The sequence below is a fragment of the Telmatherina bonti genome, assembly GCF_933228915.1.
Source record: "Telmatherina bonti genome assembly, chromosome: 5".
NCBI lineage: Eukaryota > Metazoa > Chordata > Actinopteri > Atheriniformes > Telmatherinidae > Telmatherina > Telmatherina bonti.
The window spans coordinates 13,438,161-13,458,201 of record NC_136623.1 but is presented as its reverse complement, the minus strand read 5'-3'; the positions used below and the strand labels follow the sequence as shown (position 1 = coordinate 13,458,201).

At 39.2% G+C, this 20,041-nt stretch overlaps 1 protein-coding gene across 1 annotated transcript; it reads right to left on the bottom strand.

Annotated features, from left to right (window-relative positions):
- Positions 1-948: 948 nt before the first annotated feature.
- Positions 949-19,696, bottom strand: cfap418 (cilia and flagella associated protein 418). The gene is made up of 6 exons (XM_079240611.1): positions 19,524-19,696; positions 19,267-19,369; positions 18,166-18,230; positions 17,669-17,734; positions 17,365-17,460; positions 949-4,272 (listed from the first exon to the last, which is right to left on the bottom strand). Exons 1-6 carry the CDS (start codon positions 19,658-19,660, stop codon positions 4,107-4,109), a joined length of 633 nt encoding a protein of 210 aa, XP_079096737.1. The 5' UTR covers positions 19,661-19,696; the 3' UTR covers positions 949-4,106.
- Between the last annotated feature and the right edge of the window lie 345 nt (positions 19,697-20,041).

Genomic DNA, 20,041 nt, shown 5'->3' with positions numbered 1-20,041 from the left:
TTCAAACCACAGTATGTGTTCAGCACTGCAAACAGACACATGCTGGCTCTGATGCACTTCTGTTGTTTTCTGGAAAAGACAAACTCGCTCAGTAAAGGTCTCTAATGTCTATAAATGATGTATGATTTGTTTTACATAGAAAACAAGAATGCACTCTCCTGTGACACTTCATGTGCAGCATGAGGGATCCATAAAATAGACTGAAGGTTTCAATATTCACAGCTTTAAGTTGCTCAGATTAATTTCATCCTGCCAATTCACTGTGAAAGAAGAACATGAACACATTTGATTTTATTTGCAATGTAACATCACAAAGCTTTTTATTCAATTTTAAGGCTCAAAAATATGTTTTCACCTTAATAAATCCAAATTTAACACCAAATGTGTCTGAACCAAAGACCTCAACTGTTTTCCTCTGCCAGTACTAACTGCGTAAGTATATAGAGCAGCAGTGGCTCAGTGGAAGAGCGGTCGTCTGTCATTTGGAAGGTTGGTGGTTCAATCCCAGACTAAATGTTGTAGAATCCTTTGGCAAGATACTAAAATAAAATACACATTAAATGTGTGGTAATTAAATGCAAAGAGCTTTAAGTGGTCAAAAATACCAGAGTACAGTCCAACTACTTTATATAAATATTTTAATTTTTCAGTGCCTTTTTGTCTACATCTGTTATGCACACGTAATGCACATTCATTAGCCTTCACAAGAAAATAAAACCCCTCAGATAAAGGTATTTTACACATTGTTGATAAAAGAAAATAATGCAATGAATCAGATTAAATCTGTCTTAAAGTTGCCGGTAACACGGAGTAATGTCCACCATGTTTCAGGCCTGAGAGCGGTGAGTTTAACCAACATTACTGCCACAACTCACCATGATGTGATGACTGCGTTTTGTTTTACGGCATCATGTCACACACCAGCAACGTGGCTGATTCAGCAACGAAACCCAAGAGGACATTACTGGGGGGGGGGTAAGGGAAGGAGTGGAAGCGATAGAACAGGAGAAACGACTAGATTCCACAGTAGACTAGGTTTATTGGTTGGAGAGAGGTCAGGGAAGATATGGGATCCAGGATGGAGGCCAAATTAGCTTTTGTTAGGGAACACTAGAGTGGGAAATGTACCAAAGGTCAGTATTGACCAGACACACATGTCAACATGTTTAATTCATGTTAAAAAAAAAAAAATAGACTTAGACTTTATTGTCCCCAAAGGGAAATTCTTTTTCACGTACACAGCACATGTTTGACAACAAAAAGGACAATGACAACAGACCACAGAAACAACATACAAATACATACTGAAATAATAAAAAAATAGAAAGAAAAAGCCAGAAGCCGGCCCGGTACAAGTTTTTATATACACTGATCAGCGTGCAGCAATTCATCTCCTGATAAACTGTCAGTTGTTTTTGTATGTAACACCATAGATCAACCTGTATCAAACTGCATGTCAAAACTTATAAAAGCAGTTTCTGACAAACTCCTGTGCCTGCATACATGAACAACGGACCAGTAGTCTAATTACAAGACGTCACGTTACATTTGTTTGACTTCATTTTGCATGGAAACATAATCGCTGATAACTCGACATGCTCCGATTTACACCCTTATTGGATCATTTCACTGCTGCCATTTACTCCATGGTGGTTCTTGTTTGTGCCCTTCAGGATGAGTTGCCTGATTAATACTAAAACTTATATTTTTTATATTAGATAGTATATGATTTCATACAATTACCACGGGGAACATGCACGCTACTAGTGGCATCTGCATATAGGATATTCTTCAAAGGAAAACATGAAGACATACTCCATTACTATAAATAAATATTAAGATTTGGCTTGTTTTTAAAACAAATGCTGATAAGAAACACAAAAGAGTTTTAATTTCACCTGATTCAACCGTCTGTTTATTTAGTGTTTTTACCGTATGCACACTGCTGTAAATGTGTTGTTTTCAGCCTCTGCATGAAGCTTTTTCAGACAAGAACTTCCAGAAAAACCAGAGCAGACCGCCTGCCTCACCACCAGGCACCAGACAGACACACGAAGTGGACAAACGGTGAACAGACTGGAACATTTAGCTGCTGAAAAGTCCCATTTTTCTGTTCAGAGCTGATAGGAACAAACAAAAGAAAAGAAAAAAAAAAACAAGAATAAACACAAAGTTTAATCTTATATTACTTTCTTTCTTTCAAAATGATGCTGCCGTTTGTTTTCTGAAACCAAACTGATTGCTCCAGGATTTTGGAGCTTCAGCAAACTTAAAGTGGCATGAAGTTCAGCAATAAGGGATAACAATGTTTTGTTTGAGATAAGACGCATCTTCAAGGAATCCGAGTGATAGAAAATGAAGAGCTGAAAAAAAAAGCAAAGAAAATATTGGCCTGTACGCCTCCCTTAAGCCGGAACTGATGCACCTGCAATGAGTCTCTAAACCATGTGTGAAAGTAATTCTCGCTGCTGTAACCAACAGTGCTGCATCACTCCGCCGATGCGCCAGCTTGATGTGTGTCAGGACACGGATGCAGGACTGAGCCATCTCCGTTTGGCATGTGTGAATTACAGGAAGAAACCGGCAAGTTAATGAAGACATCTTTTTTTTCTACTGTTAAAGTGCAACCAATATGCGAGCTAGGCTTGTGACTAAGTAATCTGACAAACAGTGGAAATTGAACTGAAATGAGTTTCCCTCACATCCCCTAGCTCACTGAGATGAAGAACGTAACAATAACGATGAAATACTGACAGAGCTCACATCAGCATCCTCATTCTGTCTCAGTTTTTCCAGAACTCCTCCTCCTCCGACCGTCCAGCCATTTCAGGCTGTTGACACTTAAAATACTTCATAATAAACCGTTCTTGACAAATGTGAGGCTGTGGACTCAAAACTTCTACTATAAAACTGTAGAGATATACAGACATGACATCCACAGTAGCAGGGTTATTATATAGATCAGTTATTAATCCAACATACACACGTCATAAAGAGCTCAGAGGAAAGAGGAAAAAACAACAATTTGCTACATACTCCGTGAGCAGCAAGAATTTTTCCCTTGTTCTCCAGGAACAGAAGGAAGAAAAGAAAATGACGTCATTTTGTTCTCGCGGACGTGGCTGAAGACAGTTCTCGACACATCGAGTTGTTGTTCCATCAGTTTGGCATGCAGTACAGTACAGTAGCATGCCTTCGCTTAACACTTTTCTTGTGTATCTCTGAGAAATATTGTGTGATTGGTTGGACATCTGAGGTGGGCGTGGTTAACGCGGAGAAAGCATGAAGTGGACGGTTGCCGATTTCGGCATTTTGCTGATGCCGGTTAAACAAATTCTTTTAACAAAACAATGTTGATTCATGTCGATCAAAGTGGGGAGAAGGTAACACAATTTTTATATGTGGCGTTTAAGCACACGGACCCAGCCAGGTGCACAAACCCCACCCTACCGTGGATTATATTCTTATTAAATATAAAAAACTAGGTTCATTGCACATAAAAGCATAGAAATCGCCCCCTCGCAGTGATCCCCGCCCCGTTGCAGATGAAGCTTCTTGTGGAGTTTGTTCAAATTAACTAAACAAAAAAACTTTTTTCCCCTTGTTCTTGCAACTTCAAGAGCAAGAACAACGTTCTTGCTTCTCGTGGAGTATGTACCAAGCCAATGTGTCAGTCATCAAGTCTCATTGATCACTCTCCAGTACCACCGTGGCGTCCAAACGCCTTCCCTTCTGCTTCACAAACTAGTGGATGATGTCAACTGTTAGATTTACTTTTCAGGAATCCAACAACTTCCATCATATAAACGTCTCTATAAATCTGATGCTTTCGTGGATATATGGGACACTAGTTTCCCACTTTTTTTCCCCCCTTTCATTTCATTTCACTGATATAAAACATGAAACCTGATTTATCACTTTCTGATAAAATACTAAAACCATTCAATAAGTATTTGGATCAGTTCCACAGAAAAATCATCTTCAGGATGTCTCGGTTGGATTCAAAGTGGAAAAAAAGTCCCAAAACAAACAAAACCAAAGAGAAAAATGAGCAACGCTGTTGGTTTTAGACCATCAGTGAAGGGTGTGTTGGTAGCTGTGAGGAGTCAACATCCGTCCTGGTGTTTGCCACAGACCCATCTGAGCTGAGGTTGATCCCTGAGGTCAGTGGGCTCTGATGTGGACAACCAGCTGCACTGGCAGGCGTACGCCCGCGATCCTCTCCTCTTCTTCAGCTTTGTCCTGAGCTTCTGCCGGTCTGGCATGTTGTTCCTGCCAACAAGAGACAGAATAAGGCAAAATGTTTAATCATTACGGAGGACATGACCTTAGCATTCTCAACTTGCAGAGAAAAACTCCTTACTGGGAGACACTAAATTAATTCTTTCATTTCAAATTCAATAAGAGATTTAATAATGTGTGCTGGCTGCTAATTAAAATTCTGCTGAAAGGAGAAGTTTCCGAGCTGCGGAGGGAAAAGAAACAGTCTTGTCCTGTGATAACCTTCATTGTGAATGGAAAATTTCATTATTAAAAATGCAGTTTGTCCACATCAATCAGAAACAAATTGTTCATGTACCATTACACAGCAGACCATTTAGATTACTGATAGAATACGGATTTAGCAATTAAATGAAAACTGTTTGGGATGTGAACATTTTGGGGTATTTTTCTGACATTCATAACCAGTTATCAAGGTCAGATTCTCAAATGCCAACCATTTAAACCAGGATATATAAATGATGACAGAGGAAACATGTTTCCATCTGGAATTCCAAAGGTAATGTGCATTTTAACAAGTCGCCAAGACATTTCATCTATAAATATTCCATTAAACCTGCAATAATCTAAACAATTAGAGCATCTTCTCTCAGCTTCTTTCCCTTTGTGCTTTGTTTTTGCAACACGCTTGGTCAATCACACCATTTTGAAGGTACAGATATTGTTTTTTTTTTAATAAAGTGTTTATTCTTTCAAAAGCTAAGTTTGGCAAGCTAAGCTCTAATAAGCTTTAATAAATTCAATCTGCAGCATTAAAAATAAAACTGAACAAAAGAATAGAGTCTGGTGTCCAGAAAATAGTCCCTTCACGGTAGCACCACAACTTGTCAGTCCAGCTGATTAAACTTGGATTAATTCTCACAATGCTCTACTCTGAACCCAACACTTGCAGCCTTGGGGCACCTTGTCAAACATTTGCTGAGGCTCCTGACCTTTATCTGTTGGATTTGATGCACTGCCCTGCTTCAACATGATTGGTTGATTCGATAACTGCATAAATGAGCAGGTGCACAGGTTTTCTCAATAAAGTACCAAGCGTAAGTAGGCTTCTTATTCCTAAAATCCTTAATTTCGCTTTTTTATATATATTACCAAAACACAGTACTTGTAATTAAGCCAGTTATGAGTTAAAAATCAAATACTATGAACTAATACAGGTCTTACTATTATTATTACTATTATCTATTAACTATTAGTAATCCCACAGCCAAAAGCTCAATGTCCGGTGAGCAGACACGCTACTGTGAAGGAGCGTGTCTGCTCACCGGACATTGAGCTTTTGGCTGTGGGATTACGTCCTTATTATTTACCAAGGGAATTCACATCTGTGCAGTTCATTGGAGTCTACATTCCGCCCTCAGCGGACGAGGCTGCTGCGTGTGACACTTTACACTCCACTGTAGCAGGACTACAGGCTAAACATCCGGAGGCCCTCGTCCTTATTTCTGGGGATTTTAATCATGTTTCTCTTGACTCTGTCCTGCCCACCTTTAATCAGTTTGTGAACTGTGTCACACGGGACAATAAAACTTTGGACCTGCTGTATGCTAATTCCAAGGATGCATACAGCTCCACTGCCCTGCCCCCCCTCGGCCGATCGGATCATAACCTTATCTGGATGTCACCGGAGTATGTCCCTGTTGTGAAGAGGCTTCCTGTTTCCACTAGAACTGTGAGGAAGTGGAGCCAGGGGGCCACTGAGGCGCTGCAGGACTGCTTTGGCACTACAGACTGGGATGTGCTCTGTCAGGACCATGGGGAGGACATCAACAGTTTAACGGACTGCATCACGTACTACATCAACTTCTGTGAGGATGTAGCTGTGCCTACTCAGACTGTCAGCTGTTATCCGAACAACAAGCCCTGGATCACCAGTCAGCTGAAGGGTCTTCTTAATCAGAAGAAGAGGGCTTTTGCGTCTGGTGATAAGGACAAGTTGAAAGAGATACAGGGACAGATCAAGGTCAGACTAAGGGAGTGTAGGAGTGTTTATGGGAGGAAGCTGGAGGCCAAGCTCCAACAGAACAACACCAGAGAGGTTTGGAGGGGTGTAAAGTCCATCACTGGCTTCAACACCAAAGCCAAACAACAGGATGGTGGAGAGGACATGGCTGAACGACTCAATCTGCATTTCAACAGATTTAGCCTCTCACCTCCTGTTGCCCCCTCCTCCTCCCCTCCTGTACTCACACTTCCTGGACCGTCTACACACACCTCCCCACAGAGCACTCAGACGGACAAACAACCCTCACCTTCAGCCCCCTTGTCCCAGCTCAACACCCCTGCCCCCCTACCTGCCCCCCTGTCGCAGCTCAACACCTCTACCCCCCTACCTGCCCCCACCCCCACAGAGGAAACGTCCCCTCTGACATTGACAGCCAGCCAGGTGAGGAAGCAGCTGGAAAAGGTTCGTCAGAACAAGTCTCCTGGACCAGACCAAGTCAACCCATGGGTCCTGAAGACTTGTGCTGCTCAGCTGACTGGAGTCCTGCACCTCATCTTCAACCTGAGTCTGAAGCTGGAGAAGATACCGGTGCTATGGAAGACCTCCTGTATAGTACCAGTACCAAAGAGGCCCGTCCCATCTGGCCTCAATGACTTCAGACCGGCTGCACTGACATCTCACGTGATGAAGGTGTTTGAGAGACTCGTCCTGGCCCAGCTGAGACCCCTCGTGTCATCTGCCCTTTACTGGACCCTTTACATTTTGCATATCAGGCTCAACTTAGTGTGGGTGATGCTGTCATCTATCTTCTGCAGCGTGCTCACTCACACCTGGATAGTGTTAAAGGCTCGGTGAGAATCATGTTTTTTGATTTCTCGAGTGCCTTTAACACTATTCAGCCTGTTTTGATGAGTGACAAGCTGCTCGGGATGGGTGTCAGCTCCTCCACTGTCTCCTGGATTGCTGACTACCTGTCTGGCAGGCCTCAGTATGTGTGGCTGGGGAACACCCTGTCTGATACTGTGGTCAGTAATGTAGGAGCTCCGCAGGGCACTGTCCTGTCTCCTTTCCTGTTCACTCTGTACACCTCTGATTTCCAGTACAGCTCCGGGTCCTGCCACCTGCAGAAGTTCTCTGATGACTCTGTGGTGGTGGGGTGTATCGGGGATGGACAGGAGATGGAGTACAGGACACTGATTGCAGACTTTGTGAAGTGGTCCCAGGCTAACCATCTGCTCCTGAATGTGGACAAGACAAAGGAGCTGGTCATCGACTTCAGGAGAAAGAGGACACCAGTGGAGCCCATCACCATCCAGGGCTCAGAGGTGGAGATAGTGGACTGCTACAAATATCTCGGAGTCCATGTGAACAGCAGACTAGACTGGAGGGACAACTGTAATGCTGTTTACAAGAAGGGCATGAGCAGACTGTACTTCCTGAGGAAGCTCAGGTCTTTCAATGTGTGCAGTAAACTGCTGGAGATCTTTTACCAGTCTGTGGTCTCCAGCGCCCTGTACTTCGCTGTGGCCTGCTGGGGCAGTACATCCAAAAGGGACATCTCTCGGATTGACAAACTGATCTGCAAAGCTGGACAGGTGGTTGGCTGTCAACTGGAGACATTTGTGACAGTGAGGGACAGGGGGACTCTGGACAAACTGCTCTCTATTATGGAAAATCCTGCTCATCCACTCCACCGGACTGTAGAGGGGCAAAGGAGCTCCTTCTCCAATAGACTTTTACAGCTGCGCTGTCACAGTGAGCGCTACAAGAACACATTCTTACCATTCTCTATACAGATGTACAATAACTCCCCACTTTGTGACAGATAACTAACATTCATTTCAAAGCCCCTGTGTAAACTGGCACTGCTTTTAGTCACATGTTGTATATATTGTAAATTTCTAAATTTCCATATTCTATATTGCCAATTTTACTTTAGATAGTTTTATTTATCTTTTATCTTTGTAAAAGTGTACATATTCCATATTGCTTTATGGATAGTACCTATTCTATTTTATTATTTACTTTTTTTTTTCTTACCTACTATTGCTGTTCTATTTCTTCCTCTATTGCTGTTCTGAGCTACTGTGACAACAGAATTTCCCTTGTGGATGAATAAAGTCTGTCTAAGTCTAAGTCTATCTTATTATATTCTTATTATTAAATGCTACTTTCGATATTTACCAGGACCTGGACAGCAAATCTACCACAGCAAGCATAATGAGCAGGCTGAAACCACTGCAACTCACTGACCAGATGCTTTTCCAACATTTCACAGCTGCCAAACAAACATTTTCATCCTTGATTTAAATGATAGATCTTATACAGTGTTTGAGGAAGCAGCGGTATCAGACTGAACTTTGCATCAGTAGAACGACTGACTTGAAGTTAAGAAGTTAGTATTAGCTCTGAAGATGTTAGATCCGTGCACCCCCACTGAAATCATGGTGCAGCTCAATATTCCAGCATTAAATAGTGGACGAACATAAGCAAAATCCACACGTAAAGAATTAGTCATTAATGAAATATTCTGACATATTTACTATTTACTGACAAAACAAAAACCTTTATGACTTAAGTTTTAAAATATATATAGATTTTTCAGTACAATTTACTTCTGTAACTTAGCCTAAACAAGAAACATTTGTACAAATGTCCACAGCTTAAATAATGAAAATGTACACTGCTGAAAGGAAAATAAAAATACATGTTAACGCCAACAGTTTTTTCACAAAATCAATTCCTGACTTTTTTTTATTTTTTTATTCTAAGCATATTCATTTCTGCTTTCCAAAGATGCAACAAATCTAACATGCTGTCATTGCATAAGTTGTCATGTAAGCCTCAGGTGTAGGTAGCAACAGATCACAATAAGATATGACTTGCATGTAATATAATACAGAGTATTAAGAGGAAGCAGATGGGGAATACTTACAAATATTCCTCAGTGATAAAATAAAAACTACGAAATCTGACATTTGTGTAAAAAAAAAAAAAAAAAAAAAAAAAAAAAGAATCAACTGAGAGGTCTTAAATTACAGCTTAGCAGCTTGACCTTTAGCCAAGTCTGTATCATGAGATTTAATCATAGATTTCCCTTAAATAGAGGAAGCAGCCATTAAAGGGTGCAATCTCTGTCAGATTTCTGTACCAGTAAACACATTTTTAGCATCTTCCACCAAGTTCCTTTATTTGTTTCAATATTTCAAGCAGGAGTGTTGGAGCTCTACTGCCAGAGAACCGCAGCTTTCTGGGTGATGTAGCTGGCGCAACATGAAGGGCAAACTCATCAACTTGAGTGCTCCTGAGTGTTTCAAAGTGCTGTGAACTTCAAGTCACATTAAAAGTAAATTGCACGCTTGCAGAGGAAAAATGCTAAGTGATAAAATGTCAACGGTCCAGATGTACATGTTTTTAGTTTGTGGGAAAAAGTTGAATTGTGGCCAAGTTATTCTGAATGTCTGGTAGCCTTTAAGTATTTTGTCAGGACTTCTGAAAAGAAAAAAAAAAAAAAGAAATAACTAATTGAATTTTGTCAAACTGTTTTTTTATGCACTCCAGCCAGAGCTATAATTCATTGTAACTCGTGAAACCGGCTGCACAATTCCTACAATAGTAGCTTTCAAAAAGCGATGATGCTGTGAAAACAATAATATAAACAGAACGCGGTGATTTTTCTTCTTTTATAAACATAGGAGAGATATTAAGATATTGTACTATTTCATTAGTGAAGTTCTGTGGGCCCCGGTGTGCCTGATTTGGGTATTGGGGTGGTGGCTGACCCACGTTGAGTGGCTATCCAGAAGGTCTGGGAAAATTTAATCAAAAAAATTGAATATCTAGATTTTTTTGCTTCACAAATTTAAAATAGATTTTTTTAAATAAGTACAAATAATCCATTATAAAATGGTTGTCATTTTTATTGTTTCTCTTGAGCTTTTTACTTGTTCTTCTTGGGCAATATAACAGCAGAATGATGATCTGGCCACTGTGCTGTTTCTTCCCAATTGAAATCTAGAAAAAATACAAGCAAAAAAAGTTTTGTACAGATTTTTTTGGTTTTAGCCTACAAAAATCAGCAATATTGAGGAGTTGTGAGAATTGCATTTTAAATCGAATCGGCACCCAAAAAAGTCTGTATTGAATTGGGACTAAAGCATATCATCACAGCCCTAAATGCCTGTGACGATATACGATATAAGAGGTCACTCTTGGTCTCCTGAGGCCCTGGGCCCTACACCCTGTCCGCTGCTGTGGGATCATTGCCTGGGTTGTTCTGGCAGCTGCTGTCCTTGGCCTCCAGGGGCATGTGCTTCACGGCTACAGGGCGCTCTGACTGGGGCCTTTCTATGCAACTTTCCAAAGGGTGTGTGGTTGTCTCTGTGGTGGGCTGGCTGGGATACGTGTTCTGAGATGTCAGCTGGTTTTCCAGGTCCTGAGGGTCACATGGTCTGCCATATGACCTTTGCAGGGAACCTGGTCACATTTGAACAATCACTGACACTACTGACAGTTTGCCCCCACAGCTACCAACCTGCTGAGACAGTCACTGTGTCGTCCTGTGGGCTGAAACACCAACAACCACAGTTATGGTTATGTTGTTTATTTGTGTTGCTAATGCTTTTGTTGTTGTGATTCATGATTTTTTTTTCCAACTTGTCTTTTTATAGGTGCTCCTGATGATTGTCAGCTTTTTCTTTTTTTTTTTTTTTTTTTTTAAGACATTGCAGGTGGTTTTCTGTCTCTTTACAGGTTTAGTCTGGTTTTCTTTTCCTGTTTAATTTGAACATCTTATTCTGTTACTTGTCTTTTTTCTTCCCTCTCTTTTCTCTCTGTTTTCTGTTTTACTTTTGCAAAAGACTGATTAAAAACTAAGGAATAACACTTAAATTATCAAGAGTGGGCACCATTCTGCTTACTTTAATGCTGGACAGGACAAGTTATGAAAAAAAGGCTTGATCTATAGTACATGAGATCACCAAAGGATCAAGTAATCTGAAAACTGTGTGGATGGGACATGGCTGACAATCAGTAATGTTGCCACTGATATTTGGGATTACTGGCAGCACTGCATTAAAAACAAGGATGATTCTGTCATAGAAATAATTGCATGAGCTCATTAAATCATCGTTGCTGATCGTCAGTGATTCACACATGCCAAGCAAAGAGGTTTAGCCTCATATCAGTGTGCTCTACACACACAAACACCAGTCATTAGTGATGTGCTAAGTGATTCCAGTTTGATGTGTAAGCAAGCGCACATCAAAGTGGGTATATTTCAAACCTGTCACTATTCCTTTTACTGGCCTCCAAGGTGCATCCCTCCTGGCTTAAAAAGCGATTTGTAAAAATATCTTAAGAAAACTCAGGTCTTTTCAGGAGAATCTTATTTCAGTCAAGAATGTGACAACATTCATCTTACAAAGGCTCAGCAACTGGTTTCCTTAGTTCCCAGATGTTTCTAGACTGTTGGCGCCAAAGTCCCAACAAGCACCAGGTCACATTTCCAGAAAGAGAGCTTGACCCTTTTACCACTTTCCACCACAACATGGAGGACATGCGATGCTTCAACGTAACAGGCAAGGAGGCGGGGAAGGATGTCAGCAGCAGAGGTCCAAACAGCACCATAAATATCCATGATGATGGCTGGGTGTATTTGAAAAATGAGGAAGTGCACCACAGATGGATCAGACATTTAAAGACACAACTGGATATTCATGAAGATCTGATTAATACTAAACTAAACCACTGATCAACATGTTCACTGTGAAACCAATGGAAATAATGGCCGCCAACCAGTAATGTCACAATACAAAATTAGATGAGTGATTTCACTCCCATCATAAACTAGTTTACTTGTAACACTTTTCCATTCACAATATGCCTTAAAAACTGAAAACTCTGCACCTAAATAGTTAAAAGATCAAGCAATTGCAACAAAGTAAAACTAAATACAGTATAATATGTCACACTCAACCTAATATTTGTTCTGTTGGATGTAAAATATGGTTTTGTGAGTTTAGCATATTATGGTATGCCGTTTTTATCCAGATGTGACAGAATCCGCATCCCAACTTTTTTTTGCCACACAATTTGTGTATCAGTTGAAAACATTGACAGCTCATTTTAAACTGTTTTCATCTGTTAAGACAATTTTAATCCCTTTTCCTTGCAAATTCAAAGCACATTTCCATCTTATTTTCATCTCTTTTATATATGACAGCAGATGTGTTTTGTGCATACTTTTGGAAGGCAACCCTTTGGGTGTCTCTAAGTCCCACAGAGCAGTAATGACTGCCCTTTTTTCCCCTCAGACAATGATTTGATTGCAATGTAGACTAGCATGAGATGCAATCAATCCACCATTTAAAACTTGTTTTTCTGTCTGGCCACAGAAACGGGAAAGTAAAAAGAGAAGTAGTTTAATGTGAGAGCTGCTGTAGAAAAAGAAATTGAGTGGCAGTGTACTTCCTCTGAATTACTTTTAGCTGTCAAACAGCCTTGGGGTTCATTTCTGCGTCATATCTGTTCTGTCACTTTCAGAGAAGGAGGATCTGCTGTGTGGAGGTACATATGGTCATTTCTACAGAGCAGAATTGGCCTCTATCTAAAATATTTTACTCTAACCACATCTCTGTAATGGCCAACTTTTCCTTTTGCTTTGAGATAAATTTGGTTAAAGCACAACTTGACCCTTGGAAATGCTGAGTGTGGAAAGTTTGCGAGGTGTTTAACTGCACACTGACTGTGATGCAGTTATGATTTGAAAGTTTTTAGACAAAGACATATGGAAGGCCGAACCTGCCATAACCATAAATAAATCTATTTATTTATTAATTGATTAATTAATTAAGTGTAATTTTTTCTTTTTTGATTTGTTTATTTATTCTTTTATCTATTATTCCCACTTTATTAATTTTCATCTATTTAATCTTATACATTGTTTTTTGTTGTTTTTTCACATTTCTCTTTTATTTCCATTTATTGTTATTTTTTTTAGCAACAATAAAATCTTTATCAGACTGTTTATCAAAATCAAGATCAGTATTAACATTAGAATAAACACATCAGCCAACGTTGAATTAAAAGAAAAACTAAAATGAAAATAAAATGTGATAAATAAAACAGTGGCGACCGCCTGCAGCTGGACAGAAATGAGCAGTTAAAACATGCTCCTAAAGCCAAGACCAAAAGGTGCTGCAGAGCTGGTGAAAACAAAACAAAATGATTGGCTGCTTTCCCATCACTAGAAGCAGCGCAGTAACCACTCACTCATAGAGAAAACCCTCCAGATAACTACAACAGGAAAAGATGGCATCTGATGATTCATTCGCATTATTTTTGACCAGACTGAGAGGGCCAGCCAAACTCAGCGGGGCTGAGAGCGAGTTGGCAGCCTCCGTGCAGGCTGATAGAATGGGTCCATCATGTCTCTTTGTACCAGCAGGTGGTTCCTCCTGCCAGTTTTTCTGTATGAGAAGCTTTGGTTATTTAAATGTGTGCGTTTTTTTTTTTTTTTAAACTTAATTTGGGTCTGTGTTCGCTCCAGTTGATAAGTGACAAGAGTCATGTTTCCATTACTGCTAAACGACACTGAGGGACATGAATAACTGTGAAAGGAAGAAAACAGGAGATTTTTTTACTGCTTCTTTAATAACATTAGAGCACTGTTGTTCCACATGAAAAAGGTTTCTTGTCCGATTCTCCGCTGGGGCCTTCCTGTTTGCATGTTTTTCCAGTGCATGAGTGGATTCTCTCCAGGTACTTCCTCTCACACTCCAAAAGTGAAAATGTGCATGTTAGGTTGATTAGTGATATTTAATTCACTCAAACAGAGAGAGCATGAGTGGACATCCATCCATGTATTGGCCCTGTGACGGACTGATAACCTGTCCAGGATGTAAACCCGCATCTGCTGCTGGAACAGGCTCCACAATAACATCCATGCTGCTGTGATAGATCCAGCATGCAATTAAATAATGTGTCGCTGACGTAAGTAAGGCTTCCTCTGAAAAGATGGGAGCGTGTTTCTCTAAAACCTGAATTTTTATATCAGCAGTGATGGTGCCTTTCCGCAGGCATTACCACGCATCACAGATGCATATCTTCTCATTAGTCCAGAGGACAAAGCGTCCATAATTCCCAATCCAAAAATGTCAAATTTCACTTTATCTGACTACAGAACAGTTTTCCACTTGACTCTTTTGAAAATTCACAATTTTACTTTTGGGAAAGATACTGCAGAAGAGACTTCACCTCTTAAGGAGTCAAGTTTTTATATTCAATGACATCTGACTTGTGGGAAAGATACTGCAGAAGAGAGGTCAATTGATTACTCTAAATTGCCCATAAGAATGAGTGTGAGCGTGAGTGGTTGTGTATCTCTGTGTGGCCCTGCGATGGACTGGCGAGCTGTCCAGGGTGTACCCTGCCTGTCGCCCAAAGCCAGCTGGGATAGGCTCCAGCTTCCCCGCGACCCTGAATTGGATTAAGCGGTTCAGAAAATGAATGAATGAATGAATGAATGACATCTGACTTGTTGAAAATGAACCTGATGAGCTTTAAGATGCTTCTCCAGATTTTTTTTTTTTCCTCGAGATTTTAGTTAGCCTTTCTCAACTTTATTAAAACTTGCTGCTAGCTGAAATTTACACATTTTTCATGAAAGTCAAGCTTCTCACTTTCAGCGTTTGACGTTTTCTGTGTTCAACGGTAAATAACATCTTGTTTTACCTAATATGTGCACCACCACATTTTCTCTCTATTTACAAATCTCCTTGGTATTGCTTTTGCAAAAGTATGTAAATTTTCTTATTTCTTATGAACAAATTCCAAATGAACTGTGTTTAAAAGTTTCACCACAGTGCTTTCGAACTGAATAAATAACGCTGACATGAAGGTCCACTAAACCTCTGCGACATGTGTGAGTCCTTTGTGGCAGTAAATCAGTAGTTGTGTTGACAAGCACAAAGTGAATGACTCTCTCAGAGGAAGACATAAGACAAAGCCCAGACTGAGTGTTCAATCGAAGTGTCGACGCACCTGCACAAGCCATCATCTTCCGTGTGTTTGTGTTCGGCTGTGGCTTGTCAGGCACAGTAACGGTAATAAATGAAGCAGCTGTTTTTTTTTTCTCCCTCCAGCTGCTGCACATGAGCACAAAATGAGGCTATTATCAGCGTAATTGGAAAGTGAAATGAGAGTCATCACGATAAGTTTGTGCAGTGATCTCTGGGTGATTTTATACAGCTCAAGTAATCAAATTATGCAGAGCTAATTTCTCACATTATCATAATCGGATGAAAACGTGAGGCTGGACGGGGAACATCAATACTCTTTCAGGGTTGACTTAACTCTGCTCAAAGGATCAATCTTTGATAATATCAAGAGCTGTAAAGTGGCATCAAAAAAAGACCTCCTTAGTCTGAAAAGGGAGATTTTTAGTAAACTGCTTACAGAGTTATAGCTCTCACATCACAGAACTTTAGTTAAAATAATCAAAGCGGTCCAACTCAATATTTCTTTGCAAGCTCAAAGAATATTCAGGATGTTAAGTGATGTGTGGATTTCATTACTTTTTGTCATTGTTTATCATTTATTAAACATGTTGACTTTTTTCCTAAAATCTCATTGTTGAAAAGCTGTTTACTTTACAGACTTTTAGTGGCATGTTTTGGTTTGGTGTAAAAGAATGGAAGGACTAGATAACCAACATAACCTCAGAGGTTAGCATTGTCAGGAAAAGATAAAAAGAAAGCAATGAAGAAAAGGAAAAATGCAATATTATGTAAAGATTTACATTTCAGAGAGGAAGAAAATCAAAGTATCTATCCGACGTGTCTCAAGTTTAGACTCTTAAATTGGATTTGAGCGAGGAAGTAGATGCAAGATAAAACAACAATTATTCTGCTTATTTATATTCAAGTCACGCTGATCTGCAGATGCAGAATTGTTACCATTGGGAGGAAAATCTCACTGCTGCCATGGTTTGGCCTGGACGCGGGCGGATGAGGTTCTTGAATGATTAACAAACATGGTCACCTCATTCTTACAGTTTATACTGGTTTATGATTCTGTAGGTGGCTGAATATTGGGGAAAAGAAAGAACTGTGAAGATGAACACAGTAACAGCTCCATAGTTTAATACTGCCATCTTCTGGCCTAAAAAAATCATAAATAAGAAAACAGAACCTGAAACAGCTTATGGATTTTCATTATTAAACTATTTCTGTCAGTGTGTATCATTTGATATAGTTTATTGAAAAGCAGAATTTCTGCTGAGATATTAAGAGGCTTCAGCAACATAGCAGAGGACATAAAAGGCTTTTATACCTATTTTATGTTGAGAAATATTGATATCTTCTCAGTGAAAACCCAGCGAGAACCCTGTCTTTTAGAAGAGACTTATTCAGATCAACAGATTGCATGAGGACACGCAGATATAGGTTGGCATTTAGTTTTTCTTTTTTTTTATTATTAAAGTGTAGCTTAAAACACACAGTCACATTGGTAATGTAGTCAGAAACTGAAATGTATTATGACATCCGCCTTATGAAACAACCACTCAACATTGTAACATTGCAAGACAAGACCACAAAATATAAGTTATTTTTAGTCAAAATGTTTGAGAAATAGCCATATTAAAGAAAATATGTCTTTCTTTTTTAGAAATAAAAAAAGCACCATATCAGATGTGATTGCATCACGTTTAACAGCCAGGAGCAGTTTTTTTTCTCCAAATTGCTGACCTCACTGGATCAACAGTGACCTCATTCAGTTTCACACACTGCTGGTTCCTGTCAAAACACAGCCTAACACCTGGCAGATTGTGTCAAACGTCTGGCCTCCACAGTAACAGGAAAGATGTTGACCACACATTTTGGGGTTTTTTTTTGTTTGTTTTTAATCACCGCTTCCGGATACTGTGGGGACTTGAGATGAACTGAATCAAAACTGAATGTGATTATAAAGAAAGCTTAAAAGCCAGAGAGTGGAAAGAATCTCTTTTAGCAAGTCATGTAGCCTTAGTATATTACATCAAATAAAATTTTCTTCATGAAGTATATGTTGCTTTTATGTTCTGTGTAAATGAGTTTCGCTTTTGTGAAAACAGTGTTACAGGACATCGTTAAACTCACCTGAGGAACAGGTAATCACAGGACGCATCCCACTCATAATCATCAAACATCAGCACCCGGAAGTCACAAGATAAACACCTCAACTGGTCGCATGTCCTATTGATACACATGGTCAGTCAGTTTTATTATACAAAACAAACAAAAAGATGGTTTTCTGACATAAAATCCATCTGTACTTTACAAAACCTGCACGATCCAAACAACAAATAAATCAAAAAGTTAAGAATACTAAAGTTCTGTATCTTATCAAACCAAAACATACATGAAACGGCAGATTTTATCAGCATGAACATATGTTTCCCACCTCTTGGATGTGGCTGTTCCAATGCCGTTTGGGACTGAACTCCCGCCAATAAAAACAGGACAGCACCTGGATGCAGAGCAGAGGGTGCAGATCGTCTCCCAGCTCAAAACAGTGCAAGAAAATCGGTTTCCATAGGAACAGGAATGATGCCAATTTCGTGTTGTAATTTGAGAGAAATTACAAAAAAAAAGCACAGTTTCTACTTATAGCTGTTCAGCAACAATGTTAGTTAATTAATTTGTCAGGGACCATGTGTAAAAACATTATCAAAAGATCCCTTATACCAGATTTAACCTTTGCTAGTTTCCATCTCCAGTCTCTGACTTTTCTTTTGATTATAACTATCCAGCCATAAATAAGTGGGCTGAATGTTTCTTAAAGGGGGCAAAGATACAACAAAGGGCTAATAATGACTCTTCCCTCTGATTTTACTCTGTAATTATAAAAATCCATTAATATTTTCTACTCATAAACTGTAAGCAGACAGAATAACTTACTTTCTCCCTCCAGACTGAAATGAGAGCTTCTTCTCCACTTCTGGTTCTTTACTAAACCTTTCAGTCTGAAATGAACAATAAGGGTTTAACTACATTGAAATATAAAGTATAAAACCTGCATATTTATCTTATTGTTTAGCACTTAACTGAGCAGTACACTCAAAGAAATTTAGTCAAATAAACAAACCTGGATGCTGCCAGTGTATTATTTTAATCTTGTATATTTTTCTTATTAATATTCACGGGTAGATTAAGATTAGAAGGCGATTAGGCAGCTGCTTCACAATGATGTCAATCTCAGAATTTATAAAAGAAAATTAAATTTGTTTATGAAAATTACAGCTTTGTGCTACTGCCATAAGACTCTGTGTGGGTCTCATTTCAAACCCTACATCTTCCCTGATTCTGCTTGGTACTGTGTAAACCTGTCCACAGATGGCAGAATCACAAACCTCCACTACTTTACTGGACAAAATCTGTTTTAAAAAATAAATAAATAAATAAAAAAAAATCAGAAAATTGATTCTTGTAAAAATACCAACATAAATTGATTTTTCACCTAAAGAAAACTATTTCTGAAAGAAATGTCAGATTATTTTCCCTAATTTGGCACGCCAGTGGATTTACTAATGTTTATCTTCTAAAAACAGTCACAAAATTCAATTAAATTAAATTCAGCTTTATTTGTATAGCACCACTTCACAACAATGCTGTCTCAAGGCACTTTACAGACATCAATTCCAGCAAATTCATAAATAGGCTTGCTAGTAGAACACCTACACCTCATCGAGAGCTTTGTCATGGTTTAAGGTGTTCTATATGAAAAAAATAAATAAAATGCTGAATTGTTAAAGATACATCCGTACTTTTTCTTTAAAAAAAAAAAAAAAAAAAAAAAAAAGTCATGTAAATTAACTATATGCAAGGTATTTTTACACTGTAGTTATCCAAAGTTATCGTGTATTTAAAGTTTTGATGTACTATATTACCCATGAGTGGCTTATAAAGCTTTACTTTTATGCTTGTATGCTTTATTCTTCATGTGAACCTCAAATCTCTCTGCAGTATTGCAGCAGAGTGCTGTAACTTGTGCAACTTCACCTTAGGTTGAGAGGAATCCCTGTAATCATCTTCTAGCAAGTCTTCCAGTAATGCATCAATGTCCTCAGAGATGCTCCTGTTTGGCTGCTCGGGTTTTGTGGCACTGGGTGAGATTAAAAAATTAGAGAAATTTGCAACCACCTTTGGCTAATTTGTAGCATAACTCGGAACTTATTAATGCTCGAAAACCTTAAAGCTCGAAAACCTAAGTAATTTTTACTAGCTCGTAGCTAATTCACTAGCCAAAACACCTTTACCTGTGTTGTCTCTGTTCGTCTTTATCGCTTTTCATTGCCTCGGTCGAGTCTGCGCGAGTTGAACATGCCACGGAAACGTTGCGACAAAACTTTTTCTCAACTTCATCCAACAGATTGTCCAGATCTTCATCGGCCATCACAAAGTGTTTGTGTTGTTCCCGCTAGCTCTGTGGCTAGCAGGCTAACAAGCAATCTTCCATAGCCGTGTTCTGAGCGTTCACGGTTGCTAAGTAGCAAGTCGGAAATGACGCAAAATGACGCGAAACGTCGCAAAATGTTCTCCAGCGCAGTGACCTTTTTTTATTTAGTCTATGATAGTGACACATTATTCAAAATAATTTAGGCAAATCTATGAATCGTTCCTTTTTATTACTAAATTCATTACTGATTTTAACTCCTATTGCAATACAGTAATCTTTTGTAAATGTGTCGCGGTGATCATAAAATAGAAAAATCTCCCGGTTATTTTGTTTGTTTGTTTGTTTGTTTTTGGGGGGGGCTGGTTAATTTTTGTCTTC